This window comes from Macaca fascicularis, chromosome 14, assembly GCF_037993035.2.
Source record: "Macaca fascicularis isolate 582-1 chromosome 14, T2T-MFA8v1.1".
Classification (NCBI taxonomy): domain Eukaryota; kingdom Metazoa; phylum Chordata; class Mammalia; order Primates; family Cercopithecidae; genus Macaca; species Macaca fascicularis.
The window spans coordinates 19,029,381-19,045,370 of NC_088388.1; the positions used below are offsets into that span (position 1 = coordinate 19,029,381).

The 15,990-nt window shown below is 38.1% G+C and overlaps 1 protein-coding gene across 6 annotated transcripts in view; it reads left to right on the forward strand.

Moving 5' to 3' along the window:
* The window catches only part of CKAP5 (cytoskeleton associated protein 5), a 101,567-nt gene that overhangs the window by 27,301 nt on the left and 58,276 nt on the right, over nt 1-15,990 (forward strand). For all 6 annotated transcript variants that reach the window (XM_065528197.2, XM_065528200.2, XM_005578020.5 and 3 more), the window contains exons 5-9: nt 3,591-3,762; nt 4,912-5,044; nt 5,281-5,381; nt 7,003-7,116; nt 14,438-14,542. In XM_065528197.2, coding sequence (XP_065384269.1) covers nt 3,591-3,762; nt 4,912-5,044; nt 5,281-5,381; nt 7,003-7,116; nt 14,438-14,542 — 625 coding nt within the window. The remainder of the gene's footprint in view (nt 1-3,590; nt 3,763-4,911; nt 5,045-5,280; nt 5,382-7,002; nt 7,117-14,437; nt 14,543-15,990) is intronic.

Consider the following 15,990-nt stretch of genomic DNA (forward strand, 5'->3'; position numbering starts at 1 on the left):
CTCTTAATGTAGTAAGTTCTTTTCAACCCTAGACTTCCTTGTTGTTTGGCCATGAAATTTTTCATGGATAGGATCTCTTTCAGGAACAAGTGGCTGTAATTTGCTGTGGAAATCTGAATTAGACAGATCACTAGTTTGTTCAGATTTGGCAGTTCTTCTAATCTGATATCCTGTCCCCAAGTACTGTCTATATGAGATATTTTAGAAAGCGGCTGTAGTGAAACCCTCACAGAATGAAGATCATCCACCTCACCTCTCGTGATTTTGTGTATGACCTACATCTTGGAGAAAAATGTTTCCTTTGGTGTTTATCTTCTGTGAAAGTATAAAAACTCTTGAATTTTGTTGAATGATCTTTGATTTATAGGTCTTTAATTTTTTTTTTGCTTTGTTCATAATGTACTTTTATAAAATTTGACTTGCTTAGATTCTTATGTGAATGAAGTTTCCTTGTTTCTAGCCGATTATGGTATAGCAAGCAGATGTTTTTCTGAGTAGTAAACAGTACGCTCATTCTATTATCTTAGAAATTTAGTGACTTGTCTTAGTTATCAGAACTATGCTTATATCAATAAATCTTTTATGTCCTTAGTGATGTCTGAATTTTAAAAATATACTATAATCTTTGGTGTTTTTGTTTTGTTTTGTTTTGTGTTTTGAGACAAGGTCTCGCCCTGTCACCCAGACTGGAGTACAGTGGTGCGATCTCAGCTCACTGCACCCTCCGCCCCTGGGTTCAAGCGATTCTTGTGCCTCAAGCCTCCTGAGTAGCTGGGACTACAGGTGAGCACCACCATGCCCAGCTAATTTTTGTGTTTTTAATAGAGATGGGGTTTCACCATGTTGTTTAGGCTGGTCTGGAACTCCTGGCATCAAGTGATCCCGCCTCAGCCTCCCAAAGTGCTGGGATTACAGATGTGAGCAACCGCACCTGGCCTATAATCTTCTATGTTTAAATTATAAGTTTCTAGTCTGGAGTGCTGTGTACTCTGGTTATTTCATTTTTTAGCTAAATTGGGAAAATAAGGGTAGGATAATAACAAGTTAGGTATATCTCATGTTTTCCTCATAGATGTTGTTATATATCCCATCCCTGTGTGGTTCTTTATTTGTCCTAAAGCATTTCAGAATCTATAGTTTAACTAGGTAGCTCTCTGGGACCCTCAAGAACCCTGAGGCCAAACTGCTTGATCCTGGGTTCCAGAGCTTGCTAAAGCTTTGTTAGTGAGAGCTTCAGGTGACCAGAAACATTTGCGGTACCTAAAACAGGTTTCTAGTACCCTTTTGTGTTTTCTATAGTGATATGTTTAGTATCAAAATTAGGTTTTATTTTATTAAGGTATCTATTTTCCATGTGGACTTGCTCCATCTTTTTTTTCCTTACAGAAGTAGACGTGGATAGAGAAAAAAGAGTCAGATGAAACAGTGATAATATATAGGAAGATTTAAGAAATCTCAAATGTTAGGTTCTTCAGGCACCATGTTAAATATCACTAAAACAAAACGGTTTATTGCCACTATAATTTCTAATTTTTTCTTTAATCGGCTGAGCCAAATATAAAGGCATTTTTAAAGAAATCTTAGAGATTATGTAGGTTATTCTCATGATATTTATACTTAAACTATATTGCATAGCCAGGTATCTTATTAAAAATTATTTTTTTATTGCGCCTGTAGTCCCACCCCCTCAGGAGGCAAGAAAATTACTTGAGTCCAGGGGGTGATGCTGCAGTGAGCTATGATTGTGCCACTGTACTCCAGCCTGGGTAACAGAGTAAGAAACTATCTCAATAATAATAATAATAATATAATTATTAATATAATAATAATAATTATTATTATTATTATTATCAAGGCCAGGAGCAGTGGCTCATGCCTGTATTGTCGCAGCACTTTGGGTTGGGAGGCTGAGGCAGACAGATTGCCTGAGCCCAGGAGTTCAAGACCAGCCTGGGCAACAAGGAGAAACCCCGTCTCTGCAAAAAATACAAAAAAAAAAATTAGCTGGGCATGGTGGTGCACCTTTATAGTCTCAGCTGCTTGGGGCACTGAGTCTGGAGAACAGCTTGAGCAGGGGAGGTCGAGGCTGCAGTGAGCTGTGATCACACCACTGCATTCCAGCCTGGATGACATAGTGAGACCCTATCTCCAAAAAATTAAAAACAAAAACCAAGAAAAAAAATCGCTGGAGTACACTAGTAGCTATTACTGAATAATTTTGTTGCATTTGCTCACATGAGATAAATTTGTGCACATTAGATAATAGAAAAATAATACATTTGGGTCCTACTACTCATACAGAATTTCAGTATTCTTTCATAAATACGTCTCTTCTGCTCTAGAATTTGATACTCAGAAATGGTAATAGTGATATTAGATAGCTAAAATTGGCCAGTTGGGAACATGGAAATGTAATCTATGACAGATATGTAAGGTTAAATACACTTTTTTTCTTTTTTTGAGATGGAGCCTTGCTCTGTTGCCCAGGCTGGAGTGCAGTGGCGCGATCTCGGCACACGGCAACCTCTGCCTCCCGGTTTCAGGTGATTCTTCCACCTCTGCCTCCCAAGTAACTGGGATTACAGGTGCCCACCATCATGCCTGGCTAATTTTGTGTTTTTATAGGGACAGGGTTTCCCCATATTGGCCAGGCTGGCCTTGAACTTCTGACCCCAGGTGATCTACCTGCCTCGGCATCCCAAAATGCTGGGATTACAGGTGTGAGCCACTGCGCCCGGCAAAATATGCTTTTTGAAAGAAGTCAAAATGCAACTATTTCCCCATAAAAAACTGATGCAGTGAAAGATTTAAGATGCCGAGAGTTACAGTGTGATAGCCACAAAGTCAGGAACAAAATACTGCCAGGATTTGTGATCTATCTAGGTAAATGAATCACTTTAATTATAGGAACTATTAAAGGTTTATTAAAAGTAGATTTCATTCATCTAAATATTTATAAACTAGTTTATATTTGTAAGCTTTATATATTTGAGGTATTAGACTGGGCATGGTGGCTCACAGCTGTAATCCCAGCACTTTAGGAGGCCAAGGTGGGTGGATCACATGAGGTCAGGAGTTCGAGACCAGCCTGGCCAACATGGTGAAACCCCGTCTCTACTAAAAATACAAAAATTAGTTGGGCGTGGTGGCACACGCCTGTAATCCCAGCTACTTGGGAGACTGGAACAGGAGAATCACCTGAACTCGGGAGGCAGAGGTTGCAGTGAGCCGCAGTCACGCCATACCACTCTAACCTGGGCAATGAGCAAAATGCCATCTCAAAAAAAAAAAAAAAAAGATATTATACATGTTGATCCTTTATAGGTTTTAATTATTCCTAGTCTGCTTACCTAGAACGTTTGTTTTAAAATGGTAATATTATTTTGGGCCCTACACACTAAATAACATTCTTGGAAGAACAACACCTTAGTAGGTAAGTGGTTATGAGTTCCTTTTGTTGCCTTAAAAAAACTGAACTTATATAATTCTTCTAATATATAGATATGGAACTATGTTTGAATGAAGAAAAGCTGATGCTTTACTTAATCACATTGCATGTTGACAGTGTTTCCCCAATTTTTTACTTGTAGTGAATTTGGTTCCAAAATCATCTTGCTTAAGCCAATTATCAAAGTGTTGCCAAAACTCTTTGAGTCTCGAGAGAAGGCTGTTCGAGATGAAGCCAAACTGATTGCTGTGGAGATTTACAGATGGATTCGAGATGCTCTGAGACCCCCATTACAAAATATAAATTCTGTTCAGGTGAGACAAAAAGTTTTCTGGTTGCTTTTGCGTAAGGTTAATATGAAAATATTTTCTTCCTATCATTGTTGTTGATATTCTGTCCTTTAAAATAATTATTTTTCATTCTTAATTTTGAAGTCAGCTTTTCTGAGCATAACTAACTTTCTCTGCAGTTCTGTTGGGTGGCAGAACTTACTATCTGTGTGAAGTACATTCTTTCTGGCTTTTTATTACAATTGGTTTTGGAGACTCTTCTGATGATGTAAATGTATCTGAATTAATGAACTAATGAGAGTATCTTAAAAAGTGGGACTTACTGTTCTTTCTTAGTGCTTAGACATACATCTTCCTTATAGTAAATTCAAGTTGGTTTGACTTATGCTGTAAAAGAAATATAATTTAATTATATATTTTCTTCTGCTGGTGCAGTGGTTCACACTTATAATCCCAGCACTTTGGCAGGCCCAGGCAGACAGATCACTTGAGCCCAGGAGTTCGAGACCAGCCTGGGCAACATGGCAAACCCTATCTCTATAAATAATAAAATAATTAGCCAGGCATGGTGGTACAGCCTGTAGTCCTAGCTACTCGTGAAGCTTAGGTGGGAGGATCACCTGAACCTGGGGAGGTGGAGGCTGCAGTGAGCCAAAATTGTCCAGCCTGTGCAACAGAGTTGAGACCCTGTCTCAATGAATGAATGAATCTTTTCTTGTTTGCCCTGGTAGAGCCACATAAATAAGAAATTGGAGGCCAGGCACGGTGGCTCACACCTGTATTCCCAGCATTTTGGGAGGCTGTGGCAGGAGGATCACCTTAGGTCAGGAGTTCAAGACCAGCCTGGCCAACATAGTGAAACCTCATCTCTATTAAAAATACAAAAATTAGCCAGATGTGGTAGTGCACTCCTGTAATCCCAGCCACTTGAGTAATCCCAGCCACTCGAGAGGCTGAGGCACGAGAAATGCTTGAACCCAAGAGGTGGAAGTTGCAGTGAGCCAAGATCATGCCACCGCACTTCACCCTGGGTGACAAAGTAAGACTGTGTCTCCAAAAAAAAAACAAAAAGAAAGAAATGGGTCCTGATATGTCAATAAATGTAAGTATTAAGTATGTTAAACTAATGGTGGAGATGCAGATGTTGTTTAAAATATTATATGATATTTGCAGTTGAAAGAACTAGAAGAAGAATGGGTCAAACTGCCAACAAGTGCTCCTAGACCTACTCGATTTCTTCGTTCCCAACAAGAGCTAGAAGCTAAATTGGAACAACAACAGTCTGCTGGTGGAGATGCTGAAGGAGGTAAGCCAATTTTAAACACTGGTTTCTGCAAAAATTAACCAGAACTGGCACTGCCACAAGAATCTGTGTTCATTAGGCATATTTTGTAGGATTGCCTTTAATAAAATATAAGTTGCAAGTAGCTTTAATAACTCTGGTCCCTTCTCTGTTAAAATTTCATCAGGGTTGTGAAAGGACTGATAACTGATGAGTAAAACAATTTTAACCATTTTTAAGGTTTGTTTTTCTCCTTGAAGGTGGTGATGATGGTGATGAGGTGCCACAGATAGATGCTTATGAGCTTTTAGAAGCTGTAGAAATCCTTTCCAAACTTCCCAAAGACTTTTATGACAAAATTGTAAGTAATAGTTAAACTTCTTTCATTTATTTCTTGTAAAATAATTACTTGAATAGAATTAGAACACTCTGCTGAGCCCTTGCCTGGTGCCTCCCCTTCCACACCATATCTTCCCTAGTAGAGTGAGTTAGTTGCTTCTTCCTCTTTGCTCCCACACTACTTTGTACATATATATATATTATAGCACTTTTTAAAAACATGTCTTGCCATAAAACCAGAACATTCTTGACTTCCTTTTTCTCATTTTCTCTCTGATTTAACTTTAAAGATCTCCAGATTTCTCCCCTGTCTCCATTTCTACTGCCACTACTTTACTCCAAGGTTTCTTGACCTTAGCACTGCTGACATTTTTTTGTCAGCTGTCCTGTACATTGTATGGTGTTTAGCAGCATCTATGGCTTTTATCCACTAGATGTCAGTAATACCATCTGCCTAAGTCATGACAATCAAAAATGTCTTCAAACATTGCCAGATGTTCCCTAGGAGACAAAATCATCCCCAGTTGACAAACACAGTCTTATCCCAACCACTGCTGTAGTAGTGAGTTGTTGGTTATGTGATTGTTCTTCTCTGGTCTTTTTAATGTTGTCAGTGTAGAAATTCCTCTCCTGTAATTGTGCCACTATGAGATGGGTGGGCTAGAAATGCTTTCTATTAATGTTTTCTTTTTGACATCTGCTTACTAATGTTTGCCTAGAAAATGAGAATGAAACGTCTATGGCATTCTGTTTATTATATTACTTTAGTTATAACATCTTATGAAAATACTTTTTATATGTGAATAAAAATTTATATATGTAAACAATTGTTCTGATTGCCTCCAGTTTTTTATATCTGTAATATATATAATATATTTGTATATGTTTATAAAATATATTATATATCTATAAAATATATAATAGATATATATTTATATACAATATGTAACATATATAAATATATAATATAATTATATATAATATATAATATATGCTTCTGATATATCTATAAAATATATATATTTATAAAATATAGAAATAAAGGATTGCATTTAATAAAATATAAGTTGCATGTTGACATTTTTTGTCAGCTGTCCCGTGCATTGTGTGATGTTTAGCAGCATTTCTGGCTTTTATCCACTAGATAAATATAAATATATATATATAAGTATATATACACTAGGCAAATATAAATATATAATAAAAATATATATTTATGAAATATATATATATATTTTTTTTTTTTTGAGAAGGAGTCTCGCTGTGTCGCCCTGGCTGGAGTGCAGTGGCGCGATCTTGGCTCACTGCCAGCTCTGCCTCCCAGGTTCACGCCATTCTCCTGCCTCAGCCTCCCGAGTAGCTGGGACTACAGGCGCCTGCCACCACCCCCGGCTAATTTTTTGTATTTTTAGTAGAGACAGGGTTTCACCGTGTTAGCCAGGATGGTCTCGATCTCCTGACCTCGTGATCTGCCCACCCCGGCCTCCCAAAGTGCTGGGATTACAGACATGAGCCACCGTGCCTGGCCAGTTTTATAATTTAAAAAAAAAATTATGTATCTTTGAATTAGCAGAATGTAAAAAATAGACTTTTATTCTACTCTCTTATTTTCTGTTACAAATGACTCATATTGTATCTTGCAGGAGGCAAAAAAATGGCAAGAGAGAAAAGAGGCCCTAGAGGCTGTAGAAGTACTAGTAAAAAACCCCAAACTGGAAGCTGGCGATTATGCAGATTTAGTAAAAGCATTAAAGAAGGTAAATATGAGGACTTTCAGTACTGGTATTGTAACAACAATCAGGCCTTTGAATTTCTTATCAGTCATCTTTTTAATTACATATACATTGCCACTTAAGGAACATTACCGATAGTATTTGAATTATAGACATACATTTTTAAAGGATTGTTTTAAATTACTGTTGTGAGTTAGTTTCATTTTTAGTCTTCGTTTTTTGTCACTTTGACTTTAGGTATGCTATTTGATAGCTTCTGTAACTCTCTAGGAAAAGAGAGTTGCTGATCTAGAACTACATATTCCAGTTTTATAATTCTACAGGATGAGCTATTTAAGTTAGCTGTATTTAATTGGACAAATATTAAACATGATAATAGCAAATGATAACACACTACATTGTATCAGTATGTAAAATAAAGAGTATAGGAATATGTGGTCAATTTTGAAACAGGCAAGTACTAAGTAAGAGATAAACATTTTTAGAAAATACTCTTTTGGTATTGCTTAGGTCCAAGCAAGTTGAATGCTGCTGGTGGACATTTTGTATGTAGTAACTTTTTATGAAACCTGTAAGTATAGATCAAACACTGGATATGATTATAGTGCTTAAGAACAAACTCTGAAAACATCTTGAATACAGCAAGAATGAAAATTTTGTTTGCTTCCTCAGTCTGAAATTACAGAGGATTATAATGGTGATGGGAGGAAGTTGGTTTTTAATTATACGCACATCTAAGTATAGTGATTCTCATTACTTGTAGTAGTTATATTCTGTAAAGCCACTGAGAACACTAAATTAGTGAATATTGAATCATTGCCTCTGAGAGAAATAAAGCGTTAGGATTCTGCAACCCTTTGGTCACAACATTTCCATCAATCAATACATAACTTTGTTTTATTCTGTTTGGAGATACCATATTTAATATATATTGTTGATTCATTAACATTGAACTCTTGGCCAACAACACTATAACTCTTGCCTGACCGAAGCTTTTCCTATCACGTGTATTTTCTCCCTAAGGTACATCACAGCCTGTTTGCACTTAGGAATACTAGACAGCATTTCAGCACTACAGTTAGGGACCATTTTAAACAACAAAAGCACCAACAAAAAACACAAAAATGCAAAAACATGGCACCGAATAAACCATGAAAAAGACACTTGTTTATAGTGTAAGAACTGAAGCAAGAAGGCAGAGTGTTATCTTGTCTACCTCAGCTGGGAGTGTGCACAATAGACAACACAAAATGTTCACAGCTCTGAACTTGTCTGTGAATGACCAGGAAAGTACCATGAATGTTGATTCGGGGATTATAAGTAAGTTCAGCAAGTAGTTGAATTTGCAAATATGGATTCGTGAATGATGAGGATCAACTATATTCTAGTAGTTAACCTTCCTAGGCTTTCCTCCTGTGGAATTTGGAGGCAGAGATATGATTTGTGAAATCTTTGTTCAGTCATCAGTTTTCCATCTTGAAGAGCCACAGTTGTGTAAAATAAATTAAAAGAGAATTGCCCTAGGGGAAAAAGAGTTTTACCAACCTGGAACCTGAGAGAAAAGAATGGGAAGGGGAATAGTAGAGGACACTGAGACAGGGAGAGTCATATTCCAGTGGCGTATGAAGAGAGCTACAGATTCTCTGTCAGTTCTTCCAGCATATGATTATTATTAGAAATCTTACTGCTCTGGTGCTGAATTCTCAATGTGTCAAAGAAAACCTTTTCTTTTTCCTTATCATTATGTGTTTTCTACATGCATTTTCTAAGGATATTAGCTTCTCACACACAAAGACAATTCTGCGGTTTTCACTGGCATTGTGAATGTAAATATAATCTCTTGCTGTTCTATATAAAGAAAGCATCATGGATTTTATATTTGAGTAGACAATAGATTTCTGAGAGATCCAGGGTAGCAGTAGAAATTTCTTTCCCTTTTCACATGGTGGGGTGGAGGGAATTAAAGACCACAAACAAGTAAAAAGTGAATTTTGTGGCTAAAATATTTAAAACAATGGAAAGTTAACTTCAGTTATAAAAATTAACCTGAAACAAGACATTTTCTTTTCTTTTTGCATTAAGTAGTGACAGAGACTTTTTTTTTTTTTTGAAATGAAGTTTCACTATTGTTGCCCAGGCACGATATCATCTGACTGCAACCTCTGCCTCCCATGTTCAAGTGATTCTTCTGCCTCAGCCCCCCAAATAGCTGGGATTTGTAGGCACTTGCCACCACACCCAGCTAATTTTTGTGTTTTTAGTAGAGACAGGGTTTCACCGTATTGGCCAGGCTGGTCTCGAACTCCTGACCTCAGGTGATCTACCCTCCTTGGCCTCCCAAAGTGCTGGAATTACAGGCATGAGCCACGGTGCCCAGCTGACATTTTATTTTTTCTGTTTGATTTTAGTTATATGTACATACAAACTTTGTATTATGTTGACTTCCTAGAAACATAACAAAAGTGGGGAAATGATGAAATGGAAAAAAGAGGATGAGATTGAAGAATAGATTACAGACCAATCCTTTTACCCTCCATAATTATCTCTTTGTATTGTATAAATCAAGTAATCCCATTAATTTCTCAGTTTTTTTCCTTTAATGAAAGTAGTAAGGCCGGGCGCGGTGGCTCAAGCCTGTAATCCCAGCACTTTGGGAGGTCGAGACGGGCGGATCACGAGGTCAGGAGATCGAGACCATCCTGGCTAACACGGTGAAACCCTGTCTCTACTAAAAAAAATACAAAAAACTAGCCAGGCGAGGTGGCGGGCGCCTGTAGTCCCAGCTACTCGGGAGGCTGAGGCAGGAGAATGGCTCAAACCCGTGAGGCGGAGCTTGCAGTGAGCTGAGATCCGGCCACTGCACTCCAGCCTGGGAGACAGAGCGAGACTCCGTCTCAAAAAAAAAAAAAAAAAAAAAAAAAAAAGAAAGAAAGAAAGAAAGTAGTAAAAAGACATGCACTTTAAAATTTCTTATGGTATTCCTGAAATTATTTTTAAACTGTTTTGAGTTGTCACCTGATTTAGCATATTCTGTGGGCTTTCCTGTTCTCGCAGATTATAGTTTTTGTTTTTTTCTATTATTTTTAATTAATTTATTTATTTTTGAGACAGGGTTGCGCTCTGTCACCCAGGCTGGAGTGTAGTGGCATGATCTCAGCTCACTGCATCCTCCACCTCCCGAGTTCAAGTGATTCTCCTGCTTCAGCCGCCCGAGTAGCTGGGATTACAGGAGCGTGCCACCATGCCCAGCTATTTTTTTTTTTTTTTTGTATTTTTAGTAGAGACAGGGTTTCGTCATGTTGCCCAGGTTGGTCTTGAACTCCTGTCCTCAAGTGATCTGCCTGCCTCAGCCTCCCAAAGTGCTGGGATTACAGGCATGAGCCACTGCGCCCGGCCTATAGTTCTTCTATTTATAAGATGCCTCCCTCCCACCTCATCGCTTCTTTGATTTTGTCACTTGCCTATGCCTATGGGCATTTGGTTTTTTTAATATATGTATAATTTATTTATCTTTACATTAAGATTTGGATTTTCAAAGTGCTTTCTTATATAATCTTTAGACTTCTATGTGGTATTAATCTTTTTTTCACTTGTTCTTTCTACTTTCCCCTTAATTATCGCTTGTATTCGTCATAGTTTTCTAAACACAGTAATTCATAATAGGTTTCATTAATTTGCTTCCTTCCCTCTGTCAACAGTGTGTTTTTGTTTATTATTAACTAATGGCTTTCATTTCTAGTTAAAGATAAATACCAATTGATAATTACTTTAAAGCATTTTGTGTTTTAATACTGTAGACCTCAATTTATGAAAAAAGTGACATTACTTATAACTGTGTACAAAATTTCCTATTGTTTAGATTATATTGAGATTATGAGCTAAAGCTTCCATTCCCTGGTCTAGAACAGAAATTACTGAAAAGATTCTTACCTCTGAAATGGAGTCTCCCCACATATGTTACTTGTCTTAAAAATAAACACTTCTCCATCTTCCCTACTCTCATTTTCCAGTTGAGAATAATTTGTTTATGGGATAAGTGTCAATGAGTGTGACAGGCAGATATTGTATTAGGGTATCTGGTCCATTGCTCACTTATAAGTTTATTTGAGCCTTCGCAATCTTGAAATTTAACAGATTCACGGTATCTTCTTCAATACTATACATTAAGATCATGAGTATCTAGAGTTTAGCTCCCACTGGTTACTGTTCCAACAATGGATAGGGAGAGGTATTCTCCTAAGAAAGGGATAGAATGATAGTTCTTTAACTGAGCCCGTATGACAAAATCACCCTTTGAGCCATATAAAAATACTGATGTCCAAATTTCGTCCTGGATTCATTGAACTAGAATTTATTGGAACAGGGTCTTACCTGTTTTTGGTGTCCATTCCTAGAATATATATTTAGGTGCTAAATATAAAGTCTAGCATCTGAATCATATCTGAGAGATATTTTGGTAAGGAAAAATAATCAAAACATTTATAAATACCAATAGTGATTTCAATACAGAATGAATGGAAAATTTTTTCTCCATAGACTTACAGTAATTAGAAATTTAACAAAATGTTTTTTTTTTTTTTTTTTTTTTTTTTTTTTTTTTTTGAGACGGAGTCTCGCTATGTCGCCCAGGGTGGATTGCAGTGGCCGGATCTCAGCTCACTGCAAGCTCCGCCTCCCGGGTTTTTACGCCATTCTCCTGCCTCAGCCTCCCGAGTAGCCGGGACTACAGGCGCCCACCACCTCGCCCGGCTAGTTTTTTGTATTTTTTAGTAGAGACGGGGTTTCACCGTGTTAGCCAGGATGGTCTCGAACTCCTGACCTCGTGATCCGCCCGTCTCGGCCTCCCAAAGTGCTGGGATTACAGGCTTGAGCCACCGCGCCCGGCCAACAAAATGTTTATTACGACCCTGATCTCATCCTCTCGTAAGGAAAGTAGACTTAACACAAGTTTAGAGGAAGAACATGCTTTACTTAATAAAAGGAGCAAAAGCTTTGGAATCAGAATTGACCTGGGTTTGAATCACACAGCATTACCATTTGCTAACTACCTGACTGTAAGCACATTAATCTCTATTTAATTTTTAGAATCTGGTTTGGGTACAGTAGCTCACACCTATAATCCCAACACTTTAGGAGGCCGAGGCGGGCTGATCCCTTGAGCCCAGTAGTTTAAGACTAGCCTGGGCAACATGAAGAAACTCTGTTTCTACAAAAAATAGAAACATTAGCAGGTGTGGTAGCACTTGCCTTTAGTCCCAGCTACTCAGGAGGCTGAGATGGGAGGATCACTTGAACTTGGGAGGGGGAGGTTGCAGTAAGCTGAGATCGAGCCAGACTCTGTCTCAAAAAAAAATTTCTTTTTGAAATCTGCACATTTTTTGTTGTTTTTTGTTTTTGAGACAGTGTCTCGCTCTGTCACCCAGGCTAGAGTGCAGTGGCACGATCTTGGCTTACTGCACCCTCCGCCTCCCAGGTTCAAGCGATTCCCCTACCTCAACCTCCTGAGTACCTGGGACTACAGGCGCGTGCCACCATGCCTGGCTAATTTTTCTATTTTTGGTAGAGGCAGGGTTTCGCCATGTTGCCCAGGCTGGTCTTGAACTCCTGGACTCAAGCGATCCTCCCACGTCAACCTCTTAAGGTCCTGAGATTATAAGCGTGAACCATCACGCCTGGCTGTGAATCTGCAAAGTTGAAATAGTAATAGTACTTACCTCATAGGGTTTGGGTGAAAATTAAATTTAAAAAGGATTATAAAGTGCCTACAAAATGTTGGTGCCTAATTTGTTTTTTTAATAAATGTTTATTCATCCTTATTCCTCAGCACTTAAGGAGTGCATATAAGTGCCAAGTAGAACTTCTTGCATGTTGCATGTTAGGAGTTGTTTAATGCAGAGAATCTAGAATAAAGCATTCTGCTTATGGAACACCAAATTGTAGGGACTAGATAAAATTCAAAGTAGTTGGGAGGCATTACTCCTACTAGGAAAAGAATGAAAAAAGAAGAGTTTGGAGGCATTTATAAATAAAGCAGCTGTGTTTGTGTGTGTGTGTGTGTGTGCATGCATGTGTGCATGCATGTGTGTATGTGTGAGAGAGAGAGAGTCTTGCTCTGGTGTCCAGGCTGGAGTGCAGTGGCGCAATCTTGGCTCACTGCAACCTCTGCCTGCCACGTTCAAGTGAGTGATCCTTTTGCCTCAGCCTCCCAAGTAGCTGGGACTACAGGAATATGCCACCGTGCCTATATTATTGTATCATAAAGCGGCCTTTTAACACCAACTGATTGGGCAGTGTACCACAGCAAAATCTTACCAGGAAGGAACCCAGTCATAATCACTGTCTTGCTAAATTGACACAAATGCAGCTACTACCCATGAGTTTAGATAAGTGCTGGGCTTTGTGGGGAGTGGCATAGGAGGGCAGTAGTATAAGCAGTGCTAGAGGAGAATCAACTGAGACTCTGAATCAAAGCTTAACCATCATTAGATGACTGAAGTGGCAGCCTCAAGGCCAGAAGCTTCCTCAGAAGAATGGTTGCAATAGCATTAACAATTTAGAGTCCCCATGGACTTCCTGAAGGTACCTGCAGCAGTTTCTACTGGTGCTTCTTGGTAATGAATGCTAGAGCTGTTGCCCAGTCGTGTCTTTCAGAGATACGTTGTCTTTTCATTTTCCTTGTCCCAAAGCGAAGTCAGCAGACCTCTAGTCTCTCTGCCATTATCAGGGTCATTTCCTGCACAGTTGAACAGTGCTAGCAGCCCAGACTGCCACTACTGGATAGTGAGAAATTTGATGTTGTGGTTTTATCTATGTTTTATTAGTAGAACTTCAAGATAGAAGACTAAACATGATGAAGGGAAGCTCCCAAATTCAATACAATGAAAGAAGAATTTCTCCTATCTTGTAGTAAATAGAATTGGTCATATATTAGCATAAGAGCTTTCAGAGTTCTTTTTTTTTTTTTTTTTTTTTTTCCGAAATGGAGTCTCGCTTTGTTGCACAGACTGGAGTGCAATGGTGCTTGGCTCACTGCAACCTCCACCTCCCGCGTTCAAGTGATTCTCCTGCCTTGGGCTCCCAAGTAGCTGGGATTACAGGTGCCTGCCATCATGCCTGGCTAAATTTTGTATTTTTATTAGAGACGGGGTCTCACTATGTTGGTCAGGCTCATCTCGAACTCCTGACCTCAGGTGATCCACCCACCTCTGCCTCCCAAAGTGCTGGGATTACAGGCGTGAGCCACTGCACCTGGCCTCAGAGTTCTTTTGAGAATAAAATTTCAATACTCTTCTACATGGCTGTGACTATTTTGTTTTCCTTTCCACGCGCCTCCCCCCACTTGTAGGTTGTTGGAAAGGATACCAATGTCATGTTGGTGGCTTTGGCAGCAAAATGTCTTACTGGCCTGGCTGTTGGGCTAAGGAAGAAATTTGGACAATATGCAGGACATGTAAGTAACACTCCTTTTTAGATACAGATCAACAAAATTTATCAAAAATGGTAGTTCTAGTTTGCTGTTTGCTTTAAAACAACTCCTTGGCATAGATGTGTATATATTGTAGAAGTAAATTTCTCTCTGTTTTGTTAATATTCAGCATATCTTATAAATTTCAGTAGATGTCAGTTATAACAAAATTTATAGGCCTTGTGTAGAAAGTCAGGGACTAGGCCTAAAGTACTTAGTTGAGTTGATTTATTTACTTACTTACTAGTATCTTACTTTGTTCTTACAACATTATACACATTATAACAAGATGAAACAAAACTTGTAATGACCAGGACCAGAATGAAAATGAGAGTAGGAAAGGCAATAAAAAACTATAAATGTAAAACTGTGAGGTTAATATATAAAATATATTTTATAGTGTTTTCCTATTTTAATATATAATTTACTTATGTATTTGAGACTTTTATATAGGTTACAATGTTATATATTTTATATAGGTTATCTCCATTTTACTTATTCAAAGAAAATCTGACTGGAGACATTTGTTGCCTATACTATTTGTATAAGTTTGTTTCCAATCAAATTTGGTAATAATTTTAATTAATTAAGATGTTTTCTTTAACTGTGGCTTCTGTCCTTTGGCCTCTAAATCTGGTCTGAATTACTAAGAATGGCTCAGCATCCTAAAAATTGACCTTATTGATCTTTAGAGTTTAGCTTGCTAGCCACTTCATCATTTGATTCCCTAGATTGACTTAGGAGTTTCCTAATAGTCCCTAGTCGTGTGTCCATTTTATATTGTGAAGCTAATCCTCACATGAGCTATGGTATTTGGAGCTTGCTTACTCATAGCATTAAAAATAATCTCAGAGAACTTAACTGAAGAAAAAGAAGACACTACCAAATAAAAATAAATCATGACTGGCTTATTACTAGGGAAATAAAAATAAGGGTCTATAAAACCCTTAGACATGTACATCATAAATTGAAATAAAATTAAAATCTATTTTTGTAGCAATCAGTATTATATAATATCTATGTGTATACGCTATTTCCGTCAATTTTGTGTTACTTAGTAGGATATTTCACACTTTTGTATTGGGAATAATTTTTCAAGATAACAATTTTTTCCTAAACCACTTAAATATCAGTTCAGAGAATAATTTTAATTTTTTTTTTTTGTTTTTTTGAGACAGGGTGTCACTTTGTCGCCCAGGCTGGAGTACAGTGGCACCATCTCAGTTCACTGCAGCCTTAACTTCTTAGGCTCAGGTGATCTTCCCACCTCAGTCTCCCGAGTAGCTGGGACTTTAGGCACACCCCACCACGCTTGACTACTTTTTGTATTTTTGGTAAAGATGGGGTTTCGCCATCTTGCCCAGGCTGGTCTCGAAATCCTAGGCTCAAGCCATCTGCCTGCCTCGGCCTCCCAAAGTGCTGGGATTACAGAC